The sequence below is a fragment of the Peromyscus eremicus genome, chromosome 4 (assembly GCF_949786415.1).
Source record: "Peromyscus eremicus chromosome 4, PerEre_H2_v1, whole genome shotgun sequence".
In the NCBI taxonomy this organism is placed as follows: Eukaryota; Metazoa; Chordata; class Mammalia; order Rodentia; family Cricetidae; genus Peromyscus; species Peromyscus eremicus.
Window position 1 is genome coordinate 48,181,186 of NC_081419.1, and position 25,709 is coordinate 48,206,894.

Here is a 25,709-nt window from a genome sequence, read left to right on the forward strand (position 1 = left end):
GCATCTAATTCTTAGAAGTCATTTATGTCTTAGTAGTTGCTCATTGATATATTTTATTTTTGGGGTGTGTGTGTGTGTGTGTGTGTGTGTGTGTGTGTGTGTACACATACATATGTACATGCAAGTCACGCAATTGCCTGTGGATGTCACAATCAACTTTGAGTGTCATTCCTTAGGAGCTGTCCATCTTATTTTTGAGACAAGATCTCTTATTGGCATATAGCTCACCAAGTAGGCCAACCTGATTGACTGGCCCTAGGATCTGCCTTTCTTTCTCTCCCCAGTGCTAGGATTATAAGGAAGTAACAGGGTACCTGGCTTTTTTACATGAGCTCTAGGGGTCTGGAATGCAGTCCCCCTGTACACTCTACTGACTCTCTCTCCAGCTCTCATTGATGTTCTTCTTAGCAGAATGATGGGGTTCAGTCACCTGGGGAATTTTGTTACGGTGTCTCAGGTCTCTTTCTGGAACACTTTTCTCAGTGTTTGTTTCTCTCCAGACAGTGGCATTTTGAAAGGTGTAGATTAGTTATCTTGTAGAGTGTTGCTCAGTTTAGGTTTGCCTTATGATTAAATTCAGGTTATATGTATTTTCCAGGAATATCACAGAAAGATTGTTGGAGGCTTTCGTTGTGTCTACTCTGATGGTTTGTGACATGTTTGTTCCAGTGTTTGTTCGCTTTGATTATTCACTTAGTATGATGCCTGCTGGGCTTCTTCAGCATAAAGTTGTTCTTTTTCTCACTGTAATTAGTAAGATATTTTTGTGAGGACATATCTTGAAGCTGCAAATATTTCTGTGTTCTTATTCAGTTTTCAGTTCACTGACTTACTTTTTTTTTTTTTTTTTTTGGTTTTTTCGAGACAGGGTTTCTCTGTGTAGCTTTGCGCCTTTCCTGGGACTCACTTGGTAGCCCAGGCTGGCCTCGAACTCACAGAGATCCGCCTGGCTCTGCCTCCCGAGTGCTGGGATTAAAGGCGTGCGCCACCACCGCCCGGCCTGACTTTATATGATGGAGGTTCATAGTTTCTGTTTTTCTCAGAGTGCTCTATTCTGTTTGATGTTCAGATGGTTCTCAGATGGGTGTATTACATTTGATGCCAGTGAGAGCCCCTTCAAGTTGATTTCTGTGTTTTGCTTATCCATCATTTTTGAGTACATGCATGCTTATGTCCCTTCAGATGGTTTAGGTTTATTGTATGTATAGTTTCCCTATTCCTTTCCCGGAGTCAGTATTTGTAAGGCTATCTGATGATTTCTAGTGGAGGAAAGTGTTTAGAAAGCAAGAATTGGGTGTAGTGCTTTCCTTTCTCTCCAGGGTTAACCTAGCAGTAGGAGTGTAGATAGGGATATAGATACATCTGTCTGTGTTTTTATAGCTACTTATATAGTGAGGGGTTCAAATGTACATTTTAACACCAAAGAACTTATTCTAGTTTGGTATTTGAAACTTCAGAAGTTCCTATTGAGATGTTGTTCTTTTCAAAGCTATGCTTCTAAGATTTTCAGTGTTGATTAAAAAACAGTGTAGGAATTAATCTAGGTAGGACAATGTTTACAATGTTTAAAACCTTGGAACTTGTGTTAAACACTGATTTGTGAATTTTGTTTACTCCAGCCAGCTCCTAACCAAGTCACCTTTCACCTGCCACTACACCGTTATTATGCTATGTTTTTAAGTAAGGTGAGCTTGTCACTAACGAATTCTTTTCTGGATGTTATTTATAAATTGGGGGAGAATATTGAATTACTAACTTTTTGATCATGGATTTCTAGGCTGTGAAATGTCAAGAATTAGATTTGGATTCTCTTTTACCGGATCAGGAGATGTTAATGAAACTAATGGTTCACCCACTCCAAATTCAAGTATGTATTCAGGCTTCTAAAACAGCTTGAATGGGATGGCTTGGTTATCTCATCCTCCTTTAGCTTTAGTTGATGCTGGACATGAAGAATTAAATTCTAATAGAGTAAGTTCTAATCTAATTTTTGATTTTAGTTCCAGTTACTTACAAGATTTTTTTTAGGTTGAAAGTTGAGTTAGGTTGAACTAAAATGTATAGTATATTCATCGACTTTGACCAATTAGATTTGTTTTATGCTTATGTCTTTAAGCATTATGTATAGATATATTTTGCAGGGCAAGGGTTGAAAGAAAAATAAGCACTGATATCTCAAAAAGATTTCAGTGAAGTTATTGTAAATGTATCCATAGTGGAAAACTAGCTCGTTTTTAAACTTCAAAGATGAGAGCTGTATAAAATACAGTCATTAGTTTGGATATTTAAGAATAAACCTACATAGTGGAACAGAGGCCAACCTGAGGAGCATAGTGAATTTGTGGTCAGCCTGGGCTATATAGTGAGACCCTGTCCTAAAAACAAAAACAAACAAACAAAAAAGGTATATTTAAACTGAATAATGTTGGACAGAATGCTAAGCTCATACTATGATTAAGTGAAAATATTTGAAATGATTACTTAATATAATATAATTTTATTAAATTTAGATGACCTATTTTCTAATTCACTTTTTATTAGGCTAGTCTTGCTGAAATCCACAGCAACATGTGGGTAAGAAATGGTCTGCAAATCAAAGGACAAGCCATGACCTATGTCCAGTCTCATTTCTGCAACTCCATGATTGATCCCGATATTTACTTATTACAGGTGAGTCAGCTCGATAGCCAGATGTTGTGCTTTAGAAGTGCCTCGATGTGTGTCTTGATGTAGTCAGGAGGCAGCAGAAAGCCCAGGCAAGCACTGTTTTGAGGGTTTCTGTAGAAAAGGCAAGATAGAACAGAGGAAGGAATTGAAATGGTTCTAGCAGGCTTTGCTGTATAAGGCTGTACCTACTTGTGCTGCATGAAGCCGTAGATTCATTGTGGGCTTGGGAAATACTGCATTTGTATGTGACTTAGATGAAGTGGGCAGATGCTTGTGTGGGGCTGTGCTCCTAAATGAATTTTCTATTGTTTAGGAATTTGATATCCCCAGCTATCCTTAATATCTTTTACTAGTCCTTGGTGCTTTTTCTGGGTTTGTGTGGCTCACAGCTTATAGAAGAAGATGACTAGTATAAGAAGCAAAACTGAATGTGAGAAATAAAGCTTTCCCCATGTTTTTAAAGGTCTGTGCTTCTCGACTTGACCCAGATTACTTTATATCGTCTGTCTTTGAAAGGTAAGCACAGGATACATATTAGAAAATATCTGGGATTTAACTTAATTTTCTTCTATTCTCTAAAAATGTGTTTGCACTATTTCTTCTTATAGGTTTAAGGTGGTGGACTTACTGACCATGGCTTCACAGCACCACAATACAGTACTTGATGTGGAGCATGAGCGCTCGATGCTGGAGGGCGCACTCACCTTCCTTGTGATTCTTCTGAGTCTGCGTTTACACTTAGGTAAACCATAAATCGTGATGTTACCTACTTTTTCTTTCTCTTTCCCTGTTCCTGTTAGTGTCTGGTTTATGGAGAAAGAAAAAGGATGTGCATATATTTAAACATACCTTTAAAATCTCGATATATACCATTAATACATGGTTTAGAATAATCTTTAAAAAATTCTTTGCTTATAGTAACTACAATATTAAGGTAGTGAAACTGCAGTTCAGTTTGGGCCTTGTAGTTTTTACTCTTTAACTTAAGGCATTTCACATTTTGTAGAACATCATAATAAAATATGTGGTGAATTCTTTATAATCCATCTCCATATTGACTAATTCTGTTTTTAATAATTTTAGGAATGTCTGATGATGAGATTCTCAGGGCAGAAATGGTAGCCCAGCTGTGTATGAATGACAGGACGCATAGCTCTTTGCTTGACCTCATATCCTTTAAAAATGCAATTTTGTGCTCATAGTAAAAATTACTGTTATGGATTAAAAAATCTCAATTTTTAAGGATTTTTTCCCCCTTAGACTTGAAAATATGCAGAAAAAGAAAAATCTCTTTCAGTTGTTTGCTGAAGGATATGTTCAGGGCAGGCGGTATGCATTTGTCACCTTTACTGCCTCTTGGAAAGATTTTCTTAGACTTTAGGTTGACCTCAGGACTGATAGTTCTGGACAACATTAGGGAGTGGAAGGTGGACATTTTGTAAATGGTACCTATGTCTTCTTTTCTTATGTAGCCAACCTGGAATTCATAGAGCTTAGAGAGAGTCCTTAAAATTACCACTACTGGGCTTTTAAACATTCCAAAGATTTTTGTTAGAATTGAGTCTTAAAGAATTTTCAAGTTTATGGATTACCCTCTACCTACTGGAAGCATGGTCCTTGGTATAGAACTGATTATTCAGTAGCAGGTTTTTTGAGACAGGGTTTCTCTATGTAACAGCTCTGGCTGTCCTGGAACTTGCTCTGTAGACCAGACTGGCCTCAAACTCACAGAGATCTGCCTGCCTCTGCCTCCAAGTGCTGGGATTAAATGTGTGTGTGCCGCCGCTGCCCCGTTCTTTCTGGGTTTCTGAAGAGTGCAGCATATGCATTGATGAAAATGAAGATAATTAAAATTGTTTTCTTCTCATTTAATGGAGTTTGATGATTTTTTTTTGGGGGGGTGAAGTATACTTAGGACTACTTCATCATATAGTTTATTAACTGCATCCTAGATTTAAATGATTGAAAAAGACAACTCCATAAAGTTAATACTGACTTATTATGTGGCCCTCTTGTGGCCAACTTTATACATTACTGCCAGTCATTTTCTATTTTGGTAAAATGAATTAGAAATGAGTAATTTGCAGACTTTGAAGCTTGCTCTAGTCGTTAATATTGTTTTTTTTCTTGACACATACATCATATCCCAGAAAATCCCAACCCCAAAAGTGGCATTATTCCTGGAAGTTACAGCTTTGAGTCAGTTTTATCTGCTGTAGCTGATTTTAAGGCTCCTGTTTTTGAACCTGGAGGCTCTATGCAGCAGGGCATGTATACTCCCAAAGGTATGTTTTACAAATGTAAGTGTATTCTTTGCTGTGTACACGGAAAGAAATGCTTATCTGTGTATTTATTTATTTAGTGTGCATGTGTGTTTGTGTGGGTATGCATATCCCGGAGCCAGAAGTCACCTTTGAATGTATTGTTCATTCCTCAGATGCTATCCACCTTGTTCTTTGCAACAGTTCTTTCACTAAAACTAGAGCTTGTTTAATAGGCAAATTGTTGGCCAGACAGCCGCAGAGATTTGCCTGACTCCAGCTCTCGGCTCTGGGATTCTAAGTGCATGCCCCCATGCCTTTTCCTGTGTGTTCTTGGATGCGACTCAGGTCCTGTCCTCTAAAACCAGGGCTATACTAACTTTAACCCTAAAAATGTTTGTCTTGTAGTAATCCAGTTCTGGTATTCTTCTGCCTAATTTCTTATAAATTTATGTTTTTCCTAGTAAACAGTGCTGTTACTTCTATTTAGGAGGCAGAAGCAGGCTGGTGGATCTCTATGAGTTCTAGGCCAGCCTAATCTATATAACTAGTTCCAGGATAACCAGGGCTACATAATTAAGAGACTGTGTCTCAAATAACAACAGAAAGTATTTCTGTTACATTGTGGCCTTCTAAAATAACTAAATTACAAAAACAGCTTTAACTAGGAACTCTAGTTCATTCTGTAAGTGACCACTAACCATGAATGAACCATAAATTATGAAAGAAAGAAGGCATCTTTCTTAATTCGATTTGAAGCAGTTTCATCATTTATTCATTTATTTTGTTGATTTTTTTTAAAAGACAAAGTCTTACTATGTAACCTTGGCTGACCTGGACATTTCTGTGTCCACCAGACTGGCCCCAAACTCACAGAGATCTACTTACTCTGTCTCCCATGTGCTGGGATTAAAGGTGTTTCCCACAATGCTCACTATCTAATTTTTAACCTGAGACAGTTTAAAGTCTGTATAGGATGCTGATGGCATTTACAGCTTAACATGTTTAAATTCACGGAAGCCTTTTCCTTAAGTGATTGGCTTTCTAAGGTTTTCCTCCTACGTTTATAGATGATTTGATTGACAAGAGTGAGAAATTGGTGAAATTTTGATTGACAGAGGGGTCTTAATAAGAAAATACTTTAGTTTTCACAGTAAAAATTTGAAGAGGTTGAAGTTTGTGCTCCTTGACCTCTTCAACATTCTTTTCTTCTCTCTCTTTTTTTTTTTTAAATAATTTATTTAACTTTATTTTGTTGCATTGGTGTGAGAGTGTTAGATGCCCTGGAACTGGAGTTACAGACAGTTGTGAGCTGCCATGTGGGTGCTGGGAATTGAACCTGGGTCCTCTGTAAGAGCAGCCAGTGCTCTTAACCTCTGAGCCATCTCTCTAGCCCTCAACATTATTTTCTAAATGAAAGTCTAGTATGCATTTTGAAGTTACATATAGCATGTACTACAGTTAGCAAAGGACAGAAGAAAAGCCTTACGTGTTATTTCCTGGGGTATTCATAAGTAGAAGAAGTAATCCAGTATCTGGGTGGAATATGATTCCACTAAAGGGAAAGCAGAGTGTGTCTTTATCATGGAAAGAACACACTGTTTCTGAAATCTAGATGAACTTGGGAATGGAGTGGAGTTCCTGACTGATGCGATTATTAACAGAGTATACCAGGCTCACCTGTAGGCATGGCTCCAAATACTCACCCCATGCCTCATTCCCTCTCTGTTCTCATCAGAATCTCTCTGGGTAAAACCTGGGAACTGCTTGATAAACAAGCTCTTTGGATATTTGTTACGCACACTAAAATTCAAGGCAGACTGGGGACTATACTCAACAGTTTCCTTTGGTAGAAACTGAAATAAGCTTAAGCTCTGTGTTTGCAAATGTTAAGGATTTTGCTAGAGAGAATGAGAATAACAAAATCATTTAACTTAGTGAAAGAGACACCATTTCTAAAATTATTCTCAGGACATATTTTAGTATTTTATTTATTTTCAATTTAAAGCATTTTGAAATTAAATATAATTACATAATTTCTCCCTTTATTTTTCCTCTTTTCAACCTCTTTCATGTTTCCTCTTTTTTTGCTCTCACTCAAATTCATGGCCTCTTGTTCTTAATTGTTTCTCTCTCTCTCTCTCCCTCCCTCTCTTTCTCTCTCTCTCTCTCTCTAAATATATAAATACAAATTGCTTAGTCTACCCAGTGTTACTTGTATGTGTTATTTCAGGGCTGACCAGTTATTTTTCTGAGGCAGGATCTCACTATGTAACCCTGGCCTGGAACTTCATTGGCCTCGAACCCACATAGATCATCTGCCTCTGCCTCATGAATGCTGTGATTAAAGGTGTGAGCCACCACATGTGACATTTTATTATTATTTATTTATTTATTTTCATTTTTTTCAAGACAAGGTTTCTTTGTGTAGCTCTGACAGTCTTGGAACTCACACTATAGACCAGGCTGGCCTAGAACTCATAGAGATCCACCTGCCTCTGCCTCCCAAGTGCTGGGCTTAAAGACATGTGCTACCACTGCCTGGCTTGTGACATATTTTTTAATTTTTATAACAATTTTATGAGTGTTTGCCTGCCCTGTATATATGTGTACCATATATGTGTGCCAGGTACCCTCAGAGGTCAGAAGAGGGCATAAGATCTTCTGGAACTAGAGTTATAAGTGTCTGTGAGTAATCATGTGGGTGTTAGGAATTGAACCCCAGGCCTTCTGGAAGAGCTTTCTAGCTTTTCAGGCCACCTTTTAGACATTTGTCCCATCTAAAATCATCTGTAAGATTACATCCTTAAGATTTTACTGTTTTTCCCCCCAGTGAGTTCATTTTTTTAAACATTACTTTATCCTAACATGATTATTAATAAAGTGATGAGTTTTATTTGTATCTTATAGTTACATATTAAATCTGAAAATTACATGTTGAAAATAATGATATAAGTATTAAAAGGAAATGGTATATATATGCACTTAATACTTAGAACCATCCTATGCATCACCAATTGTACATACAGTACATAGGATAGTGATTCTTAATTGTACAGAAGGGAAGGAGAATCATGATTTAATTTTTTGTTGAGGGGTAGAAAACCACAATTTATGAAGTGACCTTGCAAATCAGCTGATCGGTACATTTTTAATTTAGTTTGCATAATTTTATAGTTGAATCATTTAAAAAGCTATTTACTCTTTCTAATATACACCTTACCAAGAAAATTAAGAAAAAAAAAACACTTAAATCCAACAGCAATGATCTAAACTTTATAGTGGGGCATTGTTACAGTATAAACCTTTTGCTTGTTGAGGCTTGTAGAACCCAAGAGGACATTCCTAAGGTTTAAATTATGGCTTTTAACTTAGTAAAAGTAATCACAGCCTCAAGCTCTCGTTAAGGCAAATTAATTAAGTTTAACTTCCAATTTTGAATTTAAAATGTTCTCAATGAATATAATAAGTAATTTGAGTTTGGTTTATTCTTTTTTTTTTTTTTTTTTTTTTTGGTTTTTCGAGACAGGGTTTCTCTGTGTAGCTTTGCGCCTTTCCTGGAACTCACTTGGTAGCCCAGGCTGGCCTCGAACTCACAGAGATCCACCTGCCTCTGCCTCCCGAGTGCTGGGATTAAAGGCGTGCGCCACCAACGCCCGGCGAAATGGCTGGTTTATTCTTAAGAAGTCAACTTTCTGTTTCTGCTTCCTTTTGTCTAATAGCTGAAGTCTGGGATCAGGAGTTTGACCCGGTCATGGTCATTCTTCGAACAGTTTACCGCAGAGATGTGCAGTCTGCAATGGACAGATACACAGCATTGTAAGTCTGATAAGTTGATTAATATTATTATGGAATAATTTGTGTTTCTATAGAAAAGTTTCGATTGTAACACATGATATGGCCTCATTAAAATGTATTTAATCTAAGAGAAAATAGCATCTGAAGGTTCTTAAAAAACAGTTTAGCTGAGATTTATTTTCTCAAAGTCCTTATAAAAATTAGATATAAAGCTGGACGTAGTAAGTCATGCCTGTAATACCAGCACTCCAGAAGGATCTTGAGTTCAAGGCCAGCCTGGGCTGTACAGTGAGAGTTTGTCCCCCAAAATAAAACAACAAAGAAAATTTGATGTTTACTTAAATAAGTAACTTTTTATAAAACATGATTTCTAAGTTAAAAAAGGAAAACCTAGTTACTATTTGATTAATCAAATTTGAAGTTTGATTTTGTGTTGTTCTACTTTTGAACCAGTAGAGGAGACACAGGTATAAAAATAAAATAGTGTGACATTGGAGATAGTGGATATCTGCAGAAAGTATGAAAATATTGCTGTGCTTAACAGTTGAGTAACTAGTCAAAGCAAAGTGAATTTTACTTATTTATATGCAAAAATATTATAAAACATTGATTACAGAAGAAAAATTTGGCTGGGTGGTAGTGGTGCACGCTTTAATCCCAGTGCTCAGGAGGCAGAGGCAGAGGCAGGTGGATCTCTCTAAGTTTGAGGCCAGCCTGGTCTATAGAGCGAGATCCAGGACTACACAGAGAAACTCTGTCTTGAAAAAAAAATTGGTCTTGAGAAAGTCTTTATTCAGATAATATTCAAATAACTGTTAATGTATAATTATAGATGTTAGGTGTAATTGAAACTTTCCTTCTGCCAAGATTTTTACTAGATAAATGTTCATTCACTTTAGCCTCCATCATAGGCAATACTTGAAAAAAACAAACTTAACCCAAACAAAACAAAATTCCCTGAAACAACAAAAACCAAACTTAACTCAGCCCTCAACATCTTTCTGCCCTTCTCTAGAATCTTGGAGGAGAACATTTGAGGTTTTCCTGTCTCTGTTTACTTGGCCACCTCCTTTTGCATATTTTATATCCTTTCGTTCCAATTTGTTTGCTCGTAGGCATTTATTTACTTAACTCCTTGAGGGAAGATGTTTTTGCTTCTATATTTCTTACATATCTCAGAATCTATGGCAGCTCAATACTGTCTCCTAGCAGACATAAGTATTTGTTGGATAAGTAAAATTGAATAGTTCATGTTGAAAAATTGGAACATGCCAGGCATGATTGCACACAACCTCAATCCTATCACTCAGGAGGCTGAGGAAGGCAGATCTCTGTGAGTTTAAGGCCAGCCTAGTCTACATAGCCAGTCAAGGACAGACAGGACTATATGGGATTCTGTCTCAAAGAACAAGCAAACCAAATCAAAAAAGAAAGAAGGAAATTGAAAGGTAAGCCGGGTGGTGGTGGCGGTGGTGCATGCCTTTAATCCCAGCACTTGGAAGGCAGAGGCAGAGGCAGAGGCAGACCTCAGTAAGTTCCACGCCAGCCTGATCTACAAAGCAAGTTCCATGATAGCCAGGACTGTGACACAGAGAACCCTGTCTCAAAAAAACCAAAAAAAGAAATTGAAAGATGCAAAATTGATGAGAGGAAACATTTGCTTGGAAAAATCTACAAGTTGACTTGATAAGTACTATTGTTTTAAGTTGTTATGACTTTTTGAGTGGTTATAGTTGTTAGTCATTTTGAATATATAAGAAGTAAGTATATAAATAAATTTAATAGCCACTGCTACTTTGTAACTAATAGGAATTAATACTATGATTGGGCTGAAAAAAATTTAAAGCTTTTAAAGATCTATTAATTATAGATTATTAATTTTCACATTGGGGCTGGAGAGATGGCTCAGTGGTTAAAAGCACTGGATGTTCTTCCAAAGGACCTGGGTTCAATCCCAGCACCCATATGGCAGTTCACAACTGTCTGTAACTCCAGTTTCAGCGGAACTGACACTCTAATACAGATGTACATGCAGACAAGAAACCAATGGACATAAAATAAGAATAAATAAATTTTTTTCTCGTTTTTTCGAGACAGGGTTTTCCTGTGTAGCTTTGTGCCTTTCCTGGAACTTGCTTGGTAGCCCAGGCTGGCCTCAAACTCACGGAGATCCGCCTGGCTCTGCCTCCCGAGTGCTGAGAGAATAAATAAATTTTTAAAAATTGTTTCACAAACAGTTTGGAAGGGAGAAATTTTATTTTATAGTATGTATCTATTGTCACATGCCGGGTACTGTGATAGAAAAATAGTTATCTCTTTACTTTTTCTTTTTCTTTTTTTTTTGAGACAGGGTCTTACTATGTAGAACAAGTTGACCTCAAAATCAGAGATCCTTACCTCCAGAGTGCTGGGGTTAAAGGAATACATCATCAGACCAACTTTTCATATAATTCTGAGCAGTTTATTTCTTTTTTTAGAGCAAAAGTTCTCAACTAGGCACAGTCTTGTCTCCAGGGAGTTTGGCTTTCCCTAAAGACTGTTAGAGTTGCTGCTGACACCCGATCTCTACAACCTGATTGTCTTGACTCTGGTGTCATGGTTACAAGTGCAGAGAAACCTGTTGGCACAAACTGACTTAGAACTTTGGAGGAATAATGTGTCTTCTAATCAATGTTCTGTCATTAGCTGTTTAGGTCTAAGGAATTTTTTATTGATAACTACTTTGTACAATCAAATAAAATCATGTTTCCAAAGCTGTTTTTAAACAATTATTTTTTCCTTTCCTATTTTATTCTTTGTCTTTCCACATTCCTCCATTTGTCTTTTTAGTTCCTGCCCCCACCCTCCATGTGAGTATGTAGATGTGCTCACCCATGTAGGCATATCTGGAGGTCAGAGGTTGACATTAAGTTGTTTTCCTTAGTAATTTCTCCAGCTTATTTTTTGAGATAGGATCTCTCACTGAACTTAGAGCTGACTGTTTTGTTGCCCAGTGAGCCCCTCCTGTTATGAATTTGCACAAGGCAACCCCCAGCTGGCCTGGCCAGGATATCCCCCACGTGAGGGAAAACGTGCTGGGCAGATGCAGCAGGGGCAGCGACATGTGGAAAGTCATTCACACCCAGGCACTGCATCCATGTGGAGAGTTTATTATAATAGAGAAGTGAAGAGAAAGATAGGAAAGAGAGAGACAAGGAAGAAAGAGAAGGGAGAGAAAGTGGAGGTGTGCGTACCTTGTGGGAATGGAGTGGGGGAAAGGGGAGAGATTTTTCCTTTACTTCAGGATGCAAGGCAGCCCCAAGGGGTGGGATTTCAAGGGGGAGGGGACAGAATATTAACTGCTGGGATCTGCCTGTCTCTGCCCCCTAGTGCTGGAGTTCCAAGAATGTCCCACCACTCCTGGCTTGTATGTGGGTTCTCATGTTTATCCAACATGTGCTTTACCCATTGAGCCCTCCTGTGCACACGCTCATAGAACGACTCATTTTGATGCTGTGTTAATGATGTTTATTTTAACACCCCCCCCCCCCCCCCCCAAGTATCTCTTACCCCTGAGATATGTTACCTATTGTTCCATCCCTAGCTTTCAGGTCATGGGCATTCCTCAGGTTCTGATAATTCTGGATGTATGTGAATAGAGTTTTCATAGACTGTGTTGTAGGTAGGTTTGTTAAGAAGCCTTATGTCTGGTTGTTTAGGTTAGCCTTCTCCGAGAAGTTGCTTCAATATTGCCCCAAAGGTAAGGGAGGGAGACAAGGTGTGGTGGTTTGAAAAAAATGGTGCTCAAAGTGAATAGCACTGTTAGGAGGTGTGGCCTTGGACGAAGTATGTCATCGTGAGTGTGGGCTTTGAGGGTTTTTTTTTTTGCTCAAGCTTCCTTCTGTGATATTCAGTCAACTTCCTGTTTCCTCTGAGTCAAGATGTAGCATTCTCAGCTCCAGCACCACATCTGCCTGCATGCCACCACGATCCCTGCCTTGATGATAATGGACTGAACCTCTGAAATTTTAAGCGAGCCTCCTCAATGAAATGTTTTCATTTATAAGAGTTGCTGTGGTCATGGTGTCTTTTCATAGCAATAAAAACCCAAACTAAGACACAAGACTTAGTGGCTTTGAATCAAATTTAAATCATAACTTTAATATTCTGTCTTCATACCTTTTACTGTGCTTGGTGTTTTATCCTCAGTAGAGAGGAATCCTTCCAGTAGAATTCTTTTGCAGTGGTGAGGGGAAAATTCCATCCTTATTTATTTTAGCTTTTACTGTCTTGCCTGTTATTATTGATATAGCAGATACTGATAGTGTCATTGTGTATTTAAAATTTCTAATTAAAAATTTATTATATATATGTGTCTGATGTCTGTGGAGATGAGTGCATGCCATGAAGTGTGGAGATCAGAGGACAACTTTGTAAGTTGGTTCTCTCTTTCCATCTTTATGTGGGTTACAGGGATGGAACTCAGGTCACTAGACCTGTGTGGTAGTGCTTTTACTTACTGAGCTATCTTGTCAGTCTCTACTTCACAAAATTATTTTGCTTTTAGTTATGTGGATGTGTGGGGGTATGTGCACTTGAGAGATGTTGAGTCCCCTAGGGCTGGAGTTACAGGTGGTTCTGAACACCTGATGTGGGTGCTGGGAAACAAACTCTGGTCTCATTAACTGCTGGGCCCTCTCTCCAGGTCTTATTGTCTAGTTTTTAAATAGATTTTTTTGGATAGACTTTAAGAATTGTTTTGTTTAGTTTTTAAAAGGATTTACTTATTTTTATTGTATGTGTATGTGCATGAGTGTTTGCTTGCATGTCTATAAGCGTTCTTCATGTATGCCTGGATTCTCTGAATGCCAGAAGAAAGTGCTGGATCTCCTGGTAAGCTGCCATATGGGTGCCTGGAATTGAACCCAGGTTATCTGCAAGAGCAGCCAGTGCACTTGAGTGCAGATGCCCTTGGAGGCCAGAAGAGGATGTCACATCCTCTGGAGCTCAGGCAGTTGTAAGCCACTGGACATGGGTGCTGGAAAACAAACTCTCCACAAGAGCAGCACTCCCTCTTAACCATGGACCATCTTTCCAGTCCCCTTTTGTTGACTCCTAAGGATTCTCTATATGTTTTCGATACTAGACTTAGCAGATACATGATTTGCAGTTATTTCTTACTCTCCTGTAAATTGATTTTCCACTTAGTTGAGAGGTTGTTTTTTTTTTTTTAAATTTTGATGAGTTCTATTATATTGTTTTTCTTTTGCTCCTGAGGCTTTCTTTTAATGTCATAACTCTTGCTTGATCCAAGGTTACAAAGATTTAAACCTGGGCTTTAAATGGCTCAGTGGTTAAGAGCACTGACTGCTCTTCCAGAGGACTCAGTTCAATTCTCAGGAACCACATAGTGGCTCACAACCATCCATAATGAGATCTGGTGTCCTCTTTTGGCATGCAGGCATACATGCAGACATAATACTGTATATATAATAAATCCTTTTTTAAAAAAAGATTTAAACCGGGGCTGGAGAGATGGCTCAGAGTTTAAGAGCACTGACTGCTCTTCCAGAGGTCCCGAGTTCAATTCCCAGCAACCACATGGTGGCTCACAACCATCTGTAATGAGATCTGGTGCCCTCTTCTGGTGTGCAGGCATACATGCAGACAGAACACTGTATACATAATAAATTAATAAATAAATAAATCTTTTTAAAAAAAGTTTTCAACCTATGCTTTCTTCTAAGAATTTTATAGTTTTGACTTCTACACTGAGTCTTTGATCTGGTTTGTGTTAACTTTTATGTGTGCTGTGAGATAGTGGTCCAAGTTTATGCAAACTTTTGAAATTTATTTCTTGTGTGTGTGTAGGGGTCACATTTGCTTGTATGGAAATCAGAAAACAACCTTGTGTAGTTGTTTTTTTTCTTCTGCCTTCACCTGGAGTCTGGGGAGTGCACTCTGGTCTTCAGATTTGACAATAAGTGGCTTTACCTGCTGAGCCATAACTGAACCCTATGGTGATATTTTATTTGTATATTAATAAATAAAGTTTGCCTGGAGATCAAAGGAAATAGCAAGCCAGTTTAAGTAAACATAAAAGTCAGGCAGTGGTAGCACATGCCCTTAATCCCATCACTTAGCAGGCAGGGTCTCAGTGTGTTCAAGCCCACACTAGGGAACAGAGCCAAGCGTGGTGACACACGCCTTTAATCCCAGTACCCACCATAGAGACCTAGAGATCTGTACAGACAGGCAGCGACAAGGAAGTGAGGTAGCTGGGCTAAGAGCCAATGAGAGGGCAGAACAGCAAGGCAATAAAAGCTCAGCCAGCTCAGTTGGTAAAGCATGGGACTCTTAATTCCTGGGTCGTGGGTTTGTGCCCTATGTTGGGCGCCATTTTCTGTGTCCTGCCCGGTGTGCAGTCAGAAAAAATCTCTCTCACCCACTGGTCCTGCAGCTGCTGGGACCCAAATAAACACACAGAGGCTTATATTAATGAAAACTGCTCGGCTATTAGCTCAGGCTTACTATTGACTAGCTCTTACACTTAAACTCAGCCCATTTCTGTTAATCTATATGTCACCACATGTTCTGTGGCTTTACCTGTGTGCCATTACATGCTGCGCCCTGGATGGCAGGCTGGCATCTCACTCAGCCTTCCTCTTTTCAGAATTTTTCTTGTCTGCTTATCCCACCTGTACTTCCTGCCTGGCTACTGGTCAATCAGCATTTTATTAAACCAGTGTACAAAAGCATTATCCCACAGCAGGACTCAGAACTAACTTTTGGTTTTCTTGTTTCTTTCCTTCCCCTTTTTTCTATTCCATTCTCTTTCCTTTTATCATTATCTCTTTTCAACTGGTTTGGCTTTTCTTTGTTATCCTTTCTTGTATATTTAGTTTTGATTTTTAACAAATATGCGTTAAGACCATAAGTTTTCTTCCCAAGTATTGTTTGACTATTTTTTTTAGTTTATATTATTTATACTTTAAATTCTAAATATTTTCTGTTACAATTTTTAACAAACCTTTGATTTTTTAATTTAACAGTATTTAAAAATGTTTGCATATGTATAGTTTTGGATTTTATATTTAAGTTAGTTTTAGTTTTATTTATTTTATGACAAGTGATTATAGTCTATATGTTGGCTTGGTAATTTTTGAAATTTGCTGTGTAATATTTAGCTTTTTTAAATTTAAATTCTTAATCACTACTTGTCTTACTACCTTAAGACTGAACTGGTCTCTCATTGAACTGGAAGCTCTTGGTTTCAGCTAGGCTGGAGCTTGATAAGGAGCCCTGAGGAGCCCCCCTTTCTCACCCCCAGTACTTTGGTTTCAGGCAGACACAGCCATGTCTGGCTTTTATGGGTGCTGGGTATTCAAACTCAGTTCGTCATGCTTGAAGAAAAAACATTATTTTTTATTTAGCCCTGTTCCTTAAATTAAATTAGTTTAGTCTGAATGTGGGCGCAGGCTGGTACATGCTAGGTGATTGTGTACTTCTACCCACTAAACCATCTTGCTCCGTGCACCTCCATTTCTTTCTTTCTTAAATATAGGGTTTCAGATAGCTTAAGCTAGCTTCAAACTCAACATATAGCTGAGGAAGATCTTGACCTTCTGATCCTCCTGCCTCCATCCCACAAGTGCCTGGGGAACAAGTGTGCGCCTCTGTGCCCAGCTCTATGTGGTCCTGAGGGTTGAGCAGGGCATCCTGCATTATTTAACAATTTTTCATAAATCTTCTGAGCGCAGTTTGTATAAATGTGTTAAGTTCACCTAATGGTCGTGTGTTATAGACTTGGACTTTTTAATAGTTTTGTTAAGACTCTTCCTTTTTTTCCCCTTGAGCTCTGAGCAACATGGATCTATAAACTTTTTTATATAATTTTCTCGAATTTTGCCTATTGTACTTTGAGCCTGTGATTATTTTCGTAAAGGATTGTAATTACTGTCTTCCTGATGTCCTCCTGCTCTTTCGTTCAGATACAGATAAACTTACTTCTTCTTGCGAGGTATTCTCCTCATTTAGATGAGACACTTTCCAGATCTCAGCAATAGAGGGATCTTATTTCCATGTCTGGGCCTTGTGTGAGCCCAACACCTTTTAAACAGAGCACGGTAGACATACTGCTCCAAGACTGCGTTTGTTAAATTGCATTTGTTTAGTGTGTGTGCATGTGCATACACAGGCACACATGTTGCCCCAGGTAAGGAGGTCAGAGGACAACTTGTAGGACTCACTTCTCTTCTTCTACTATGTGGTGGCAAGTGCCTTTACCTTGTAAGCCATCTCAGTAGCCCTCAAAGACTTTAAAACTATCACCACAGTATTAGTGACTATTGGTAATCCTGTTTCTCCTGACACCTCTAGTACACTTTCTCTTTTAGGGCTCAGTACGGGATCAGAAGACTGTGCTTCTTTTCATCTGCTTTCCAGTTGTTAGTAGTGGAAATGCTTTCAGATTACTGATTTTGTCAAGTGTTAGAAGAGGAAATTACTTTGCTGAATATTTTACTGTGGTCTTTTTTTTTTAGTATTTTTAAATTCATCTTTCTAGTTTTTAGCCTCGCTTTTTTTTTTAAAACTAATTTTTATCCAATAGGAAAGGAAAAAATAATGTTCATTGTATAGTGAATAAATGTCTGGCCTTTTAAAACATTTATAATCAATTAGTAATGTTTAGAAAATGTGACAGAAATTGATGCCTATAAATCAGTTTATACAGTAGTTTAAATTTGAGTCTATCATGTATTTTTGATTTTGTTTTTTTTCCCTACAGTTTAAAACAGAGTGGAAAATTCCCTGGCAATCCCTGGCCTCCTTATAAGAAAAGGACATCACTCCACCCCAGCTATAAAGGTCTCATGAGACTTCTGCACTGTAAAACTTTACACATTGTGCTATTCACTCTGCTTTACAAGGTATAGTAATAGTTTGATTAGAATGACTTAGATTGTAATTTATTTTCATAATTTTCAAATCAAAATGCTAAATGATAATATTTATTTGAAAGCGCCACTTATAAAGCAACGTGTGTTTATGAATTTTTTAATGTGTGAGGATAAGTTATGATTACATGTATTTGAATTCCAAATTGAAAAAGTATGAAGTAGTTATACTTCTCTGTGGAAAATGTTTGTTTTCTTCAGCTTCAGACTGTAGTATTTGTTATAGCTTCTGTAGAATGAGAAGTACTGTAGCTATAGGAATTAGGTAGTAGACTGAGTGAGCCTCCGGCATGACAAACAGTGCTGTGGGAGCCAGTGACCTTACTTCAGAGTGCTTTTCTCTGTGTTTTACCTCTTGGAGGAACTTGACAAAGAAGAATGTGTATGTGGGTTCTTTAGAAACTTGAAGCACCTTCCATTTTTCTGTTACTCATAATTTGTTTCATTTTGGGGGTGTTCTGTCACAAAACTGATTTATCTCATTGTATTTTAAAAGTTACATGAAATATACTATGGAGAGAGAGAGAGAGAGAGAGAGAGAGAGAGAGAGAGAGAGAGAGAATATATGGGTATGTATGTTTGTACACACACATGTACACACACACACACACACATATACACACACATTAAAATCTGGGATTTTTAATGATTTAAACTGTATAAGAGATAAAAGATCAGATAATCATACCTGTAGAACATTGCTTAAATAAATAAGCATTTATAAAATTATAGGCATAGGTGTCATATAATTAGAAATAAAGAAAATGTATATTTTTTTCCTTCATTTGAAAAATTAAAAAAAGAAACCTAAGCATATTCTGTATATAGATCTCCATTGACTGTGTACGGATAGTTTTTAATTTTTCAAGAAAGCATGCATTAGTTAAGTAGAACTCTTAGGGCTAGTGTTTGCTGCATAATGAAACAGTGCTTTTAGATTTCTATACATGTCTTTCCAGTATCACCCATGGCCATTTTTTCATTTTACTTATAAAAGTTAGAAGTTATTTTTGGCTAAGATTTTAGATCAGTGCCTTCAAAAATCAAAAGGATTATTCAGAAAAAAATGATTTAAAGTACCTTTTCTCCATTAAAGTACGTAGACTATGCTTTTATATTGGCAAACAGTTTGTGTTGAGTTTGTTGGGTTCCCCAGAGCAGGCTCTCTCTGTTACTGAGTTGATACCATAGATATTTAGTGTGTCAGAAAGTTCTGTGTTATTCCCAGTTTTTAATGCAAGGATGGAGTTTTAGAGGTTAGATAACTAGTTCAAATAATGACCTGAGTACTGTTTCTAATAATAATTAAGAATTCATGATAAATGAAGGAAGCCTTACTGAAAATCTCTTTCAAGTTACTCTTTTTCAATTTTTAAAATTTGCTTAATATAGAAGAGTGGTGGTTTTTTTTTTTTTTTTAATCAGAGATGAAGGATCAGGGGCTTGGTTGTTTCAAGACTCTTATGACCAATTTTTTGAAATTCCAGATTTGTTTAGAATAGCTTTTCTGACGCGCTGTAGTTGTCGGGCACTGCCGAGCCAACTTTGCAGAAGTTACTTGCAGCAAGTCACCATCATTCCTTGCCATGTATGATACTAAAGAACATGATGACACTTCCCAGGAAAGGGCTTCAGTGTTTTCTTCAGGATCTTTAGCTTTTCTTTTTCTCAATGAAATATCTAATACTACATGATTTCAATTCAAAATTTCTTTGGATTTAGGTAGTAATGCTCAGTTATTGTGGAGAGGGGACAGAGATGACAGGCGTTGGCCTGGGCGCCTGAGAGTGTGTGTTGTGCTGTTTTGACAACTGGTTTCCCTCCGTGATGTGCTGGGTCAGAAAGGGTGACCTCAGCAGCGCCAGCCTTCAGGCTCCTCTGTGGGTCTTTCTAGTCTTCATACTCTTGGTACCTACTGTTTGTTAGACACCAGCTGCTAGGCACTGTTCTAAGCAAATGGCAGATTGTAAGTGAAGCCAACATCAAATAATTCTGGACTTGTTTTTTGCCTTTAGACTTGGGAAAATTAAGGCCAAAGATTGTTGCTTCAGGTCAAGTAGGTGTAAACAGACTAAGAGTGAGGTTTTACAAGAGAAAATGGAGACACCCTCCTAGCTGCCAAATAGTAGGAAGTCAGTCAGTGAACGTATGCATTCTTTAGTTACAAAGAATTGGACTGTTCCTGTGAGGCTCAGCTTAGCTGACCATCGTTTTCAGCTCACAGGGCCCCTTTCTTGCTGAACCCTTTCTTCTGTCCCTTCCCTCATGTGTCACACGCCTATTTATAATGAGGACAAATGATAGCTGCTGTTCCATCTTGTTCCTGTAGTAGTTTAGGTATCTCCCAATCACTGGTCTATTACAGCCCTGAAATCCTGTATAAGATGAGGCTAGAGTTGTATGATCTATGTATAAGGTCAGGTTCATTGCATTTCCCTTTTTCCATTCTTACCATGTCAACCATACATTGGCTTACATATTTATATAGTCACACTCAATATTTAGAGACCCAGAACTTTAAAGACAGAATCAATGCTAATGTTTCATATTGTGTTCTAGCTGTTAGACAACTGCAGCTAAGTTTAATAAGTGATCCTGGTTAGCTAACTCAAGTATTTGGTACCCTTGTCTTTAGGAAAGTATCAGGAGATTAGGATGTAAGATATTCTTGGTAAATTATTTTAGTAAATACTGCTATATTTACATTAGTGACTTTTGTGGACTGTTAAATGTGGTACTCTTTAGGAAGTCATCAAATTGCTATTTCTAGATATTATATAATATTCCTATAGAGGGGCTAGAAAGATGGCTCAGTGGTTAAGAGCACATGTGCTCTTGCAGAGGACCTGAGTTCAGTTTCCAGCACCCACATTATGCAGCTCATAACCACCTGTAACTCCAGATTTGGGGAATTCAATATGACTCTGACCTATGAGAATGTCTGCAGTTACCTGCACACACACCCCATACACATGATTAAAAATAAATCTAACAAGAGTTCTGTATAATCTTCAAAGGAAACCTAGTTTTGTTTTAGTTTGTATTTTCACTAAGATTTGCATTTATATATCTGATAAATATCTGATCATGGTTTTGTTCATAATAATGTTTTTGTATCTTTAATTGCAATATATATTGTGAAAAAATTAATTCTTTTTTTTTTTAAGATTCTGATGGATCATCAAAATCTGTCTGAACATGTGCTGTGCATGGTATTATATCTGATTGAATTAGGTCTTGAAAACTCTGCTGAGGATGATTCTGAGGAAGAGGTAAGTACTGCCTCTGTCTTAGAACATTTAAGAGGAAGCAACCCCTGTCTATCTTCAGGCAATTATTTGCAAGAAGTGTAATGTGAGTTTTGTTTTGTTTTGTTTTTTCGAGACAGGGTTTCTCTGTGTAGCCCTGGCTGTGCTGGAACTTCCTCTGTAGACCAGGCTGGTCTTGAACTCACAGAGATCTGCCTGCCTCTGCTGGGATTAAAGGCATGTGCTGCCACTGCCAGGCTAAAATTATTTTATTTTTTATGTATATGGGTGTTTATCTGTGCATCACTTACATGCAGTGACTGTGGAGGCCAGAAGAGGGTATCAGATTCCCCAGAGCTGAAGTTACAGAAGGTTGTGAGCTGCTAAGGAGTGCTGGGAATTGAACCTAAGTTTTCTGGGAGAGCAGATGGTGCTCTTAACCACTGAACTATCTCTCCAGCCTCTAGTTTTGTATTCTTAATTCTTAACTTTGAAGAACTGACAAGAAGGTAACTATTTATTTATTTAGTGTGGGTATGCACCATGATGTACTCGAGCAGGTGGGGGACAGCTTGCAGGAGTTGGTTCTTTCTTTCTACTTATGGGACCTGGGGATTGAACTCAGGTTACCAGGCTTGGCAGATAGTGTACCTGCTGAGCCAACTCTCTGGCCTAAAAAATGCTTTATTCTTAAAATACATATGGTCCTTTGAAGCTTTCCTTTACATGAAATTACATTTTGTGTGGAACTATTGAAATTGAAGATTTGTCATTCAGATGACTAACATTAAAGAAAGCTGTTGATGTAATTTTGATGAGAACACTAATTATGAGTAAGCAGTCACTGAGTTAGAACTTCATTGTATCTCAGACTTGAAGTGACAAGCTTCTGTTGTGCGTGCGTGCGTGCATGTATGCATGTATTCATTCATTCATTCATTCATTTATCTATGTCTTAGGTGTCAATGGGTGGACCAGAACGTTGCCATGACAGTTGGTTCCCTGGAAGTAACTTGGTATCAAACATGCGACACTTTATAAATTACGTTAGAGTGAGAGTCCCAGAGACTGCTCCTGAGTTGAAAAGGGACTCACTTGCTGGCACGAGCTCTGATGGTTTGGGCGCTTTACAAGTAAGTGTAAAAGTGAGGGAGACGGAAAGGGAAAGGTTTCCATTATGCTGAGACATTGCTTAGATGACCTATGGCATTCAGAAGAAAACGTGGTTAGGGGAGCTTTAAGTTGTCATTTATTTCCTGATATATCTAAGTATTGTGGTCTTAACCAGTCTTTTTCCTTTAACCTGCTAGAATTCCCGACGGCCTAAAGTTCTTCAGAGAGAGGTAGATGTGTATGATATTTGTATTAACTAGCAACCTCACTAATTGGAAATGAGGAAAAAAGAAACCACTGAAGTATTTGTGTGTGTATGTGTATGATTAATATGAATAAATTTAAAACATTTCTTGAATTTATGTTTTTTTACTTTTAATAAAGTTATTTATATTTAATTTAAAATTTATGTTTTTGATCAAAAAATGCTGACTGGTTACTAGCAAATTTTTATTAGTGCTAGAAGTATTCTGGACCAGTTACAGGTGGCCCATTTGGACCTGCTTACATTTAGCATTGCAGTTGTTTTACTAACATCGTAAAAATGACTACACTGTTTCCTAAACCAAAATAGATATAATTGCTTTCAGCATGCCCATTAATTTTTTTTTGTTTTTGTTTTTGTTTTTGTGGCAATTAACTGATGAAACAGGCTCATAAATACTTGTATTCTGTATATTGTGTTTTGGGACTCATTGTGAAAAGCAGCTCTTTGCATGATGCTTAATTAATCTTTAAAAATAAAATGAGAAGTGGATCTGGAGAGAAAGCTCAGCAGTTAAGAGCACTGACGTATCTTCCAAGGGACCTGGGTTCAATTCCCAGCACCCATATGGCTGCTCACAACTGCCTGTAACTCCGGTCCCAAGCACCAGGCATGCATGTGATGCACAGACATACATGTGGCCAAAGCACCCATATACATAAGTAAGATCTTAAACAGGAAGAGTACTAAAATGACATGCCAAATAATTAAGTAGTTTTACTTCCTATAAACTAAGTATTATGTGAGTGGAGAGAGAAAGAGAACTGGATTAGATGGTTTTTGTAGTCCAGTCTATTTGTTAGAATATTCTTGCTTTTGACAACATGCTTTTATTGTGAACACTGTAAAGGGTTTTAATTAAAACTTGGAACCTCTATCTGAGGCTCTTTTGCTTCTAATGTTACAGAGTACTTTAAAAATCTTGTATATTTAAAAAAACACTGTATACTATAATTTAACTTACAAAAGCATAATTTTTTATGCTCATTTTAGAAAAATGAATGGAATTCATTAAACTGATTGATATCTTAATTAAAAGATGATTTCTAAGAGGCCTGATGTGTTTCCTTTAGCAAAAAGACTGTTTAGGAGACAAATTATTGAGAAGAACATTTGACTAAAAATGTCTATTTAAATAACATACAGTATATTCCTTTATCCTTACATTTCAGTTTTATAACTTGAAGTGTTTGTAATTTTCAAACTTTTGAAGTTCCTTAAAAGTGAAATTAATTTTTACTATAGATTTATTGTCTTTAAAAAAAAAGTGAAGAAAGCCAGGCAGAGATGGCACATGCCTTTAGTCCCAGCACTCAGGAGGCAGAGAAACCCTATCTCAAACCCCCCCCCCCAAAAAAAAAAAAGAAAAAGAAAAAGAAAAATGAACTTTTTTTTAAATGTTAAAGCAGACTTTCAGAAGTTAATAAAGAGTACATGTAGTTTCTTGATGAGTAGTGTATAATACATTAGCTTCCCTTAAAATGGAGAAGCTTGTTTATACATGTAATATGGCTGCAGGTATGGCATAAGCTTTGTTTTTGTGGAACGTAGGCTCAGGCGCTTACAGAGAGGTGACTATGGTGAACTCCTTTCCCTCACCCCTGTCCCTGTAAAGTGGTGCTGTATCTCTTTGAGAAAGACGTGAAAGAAACAGGTTTCTCTGCTGGAGAGATTTTTGCATGAAACTTTAAGCATTTCCTTTGAAAAAATACAGTAATAGATTTTAGAATTGGTATTGAGTAACTTGTTGATTTTTCTGTTTTTCTTATCTTTACTGGTAGAATTCTGGTACAGCTCAAGTTTTCAGCTTAGTAGCAGAGCGTAGAAAGAAATTTCAAGAGATCATCAATCGAAACAACAGTGAAGCAAATCAGGCGGTTCGGCCCAAAATCCCAAGTAAATGGTCAGCTCCTGGTTCCGCTCCCCAGTTAACCACAGCCATTCTGGAGATTAAGGAAAGCATATTGTCCTTGCTGATCAAACTTCACCACAAACTCTCAGGAAAACAAAACTCTTACTATCCTCCGTGGCTCGATGACATAGAAGTTTTAATACAACCAGAAATTCCTAAATACAATCATGGGGATGGTATAACTGCAGTGGAAAGAATTTTGCTAAAAGCTGCAGTGCAAAGCAGAATGAACCAACGCATCATTGAAGAGATCTGCAGGAAAGTGACCCCTCCTGTGCCACCCAGAAAAGTCACCGCGGCAGAGAAGAAAACTCTGGACAAGGAGGAAAGGTAGTTTTGTTTATAGTGCTTTCAATATGTATGGTACAGTTGACGATTTGTGTTTTTCTGTTTTTCGGTCATTCAGGGATAATGACCTGGTTATTTCAGTTACAACAATCATAGCTACTTACTTTGTAAGGTAAATGATTGAACATAACCAGTGCTTGTGTGTGTGGTATGCTGAATTCTTTGGGGATAAAAGGATGAGTGTGCTGGCCCCAGTGTTAAATTACTGTTGAAAGTTGGAAGCTGCTTCAGAAACATTACTAATACCATTATTGCTGTGGTACCTCAGAATTTTCTTGCTGCTAAAAAAGCTCTAACAACTTTAAATAAAAATAGAAGTATTTTAGATATATCTTTAAAAAACATTTATTTTTTTGTGTGTGCATGCATGCATGTGTACATATCAACATACATGTAAGGTCAGAGGACAACCTTTGGAAGTCTATTCTCTTTTTCCATCTTGTGGGTCCTGGGGATTGAACTTAGGTCCTCAGGCTTAGTTGCAAGTGTCGTTCCTGCTGACCCATCTCACTAGCCCTTAAGTATTTCTTAAAACAGAAATCCAGCTATTTGAATTTTTGGTACTTGTGTTTATTACTATATGATTGTCAATTATTAGAGAAAGCAATGTTTCTTAAATTTTTCTTTTGCCAACATTTGTTTCCTATTTTTTTCCCCCCTGAGACAGGGTTTCTCTGTGTAGCTCTGCCTATTCTGGAACTCACTCTGTAGACCAGACTGGCCTCGAACTCAGAGAGATCCACTTGCCTCTGCCTCCTGAGTGCTGGGATTAAAGGCGTGCACCACCACCCACAGCCCGGGTGTTTCCTAATTTTTTTAAGTTAAAATTTTTAAATTAGGTTTATTCATTTTATGTATAAGTGTTTTGCCTGCAGGACATGTATGCTTGCTGCATATGGAAGTCAGAAGAGGTTCTCAGTATCCGATCCCCTGGTTTTGAAGTTACAGAAACCATGGAGGACTGCTCCTTGTTGCTCATTCACAGGTTCTTGCTTAGCTGGCTCTCTTATATGTAGCCCAAGGCTACATTCCCAGGGAATGGTGGTAGCCACAGTGTGCTGGACCCACCTACATCAGCTAACAATCAAGACAATTCCCCACAAACATGGCAGTAGGCCAGTGTGATCTGGGCAATCTTTCAACAGAGGCCCCCTTCTCAGG

The 25,709-nt window shown here is 37.7% G+C and overlaps 1 protein-coding gene across 4 annotated transcripts in view; it reads left to right on the forward strand.

The window, feature by feature from the left end:
* Ubr3 (ubiquitin protein ligase E3 component n-recognin 3) overlaps positions 1 to 25,709 on the forward strand; it is a 159,124-nt gene that overhangs the window by 65,669 nt on the left and 67,746 nt on the right. For all 4 annotated transcript variants that reach the window (XM_059260641.1, XM_059260643.1, XM_059260642.1 and 1 more), the window contains 12 exons: positions 1,620 to 1,685; positions 1,778 to 1,867; positions 2,542 to 2,670; positions 3,131 to 3,183; positions 3,276 to 3,409; positions 3,751 to 3,836; positions 4,811 to 4,952; positions 8,651 to 8,747; positions 17,494 to 17,635; positions 20,830 to 20,934; positions 21,870 to 22,043; positions 24,070 to 24,530. In XM_059260641.1, coding sequence (XP_059116624.1) covers positions 1,620 to 1,685; positions 1,778 to 1,867; positions 2,542 to 2,670; positions 3,131 to 3,183; positions 3,276 to 3,409; positions 3,751 to 3,836; positions 4,811 to 4,952; positions 8,651 to 8,747; positions 17,494 to 17,635; positions 20,830 to 20,934; positions 21,870 to 22,043; positions 24,070 to 24,530 — 1,679 coding nt within the window. The remainder of the gene's footprint in view (positions 1 to 1,619; positions 1,686 to 1,777; positions 1,868 to 2,541; positions 2,671 to 3,130; positions 3,184 to 3,275; positions 3,410 to 3,750; positions 3,837 to 4,810; positions 4,953 to 8,650; positions 8,748 to 17,493; positions 17,636 to 20,829; positions 20,935 to 21,869; positions 22,044 to 24,069; positions 24,531 to 25,709) is intronic.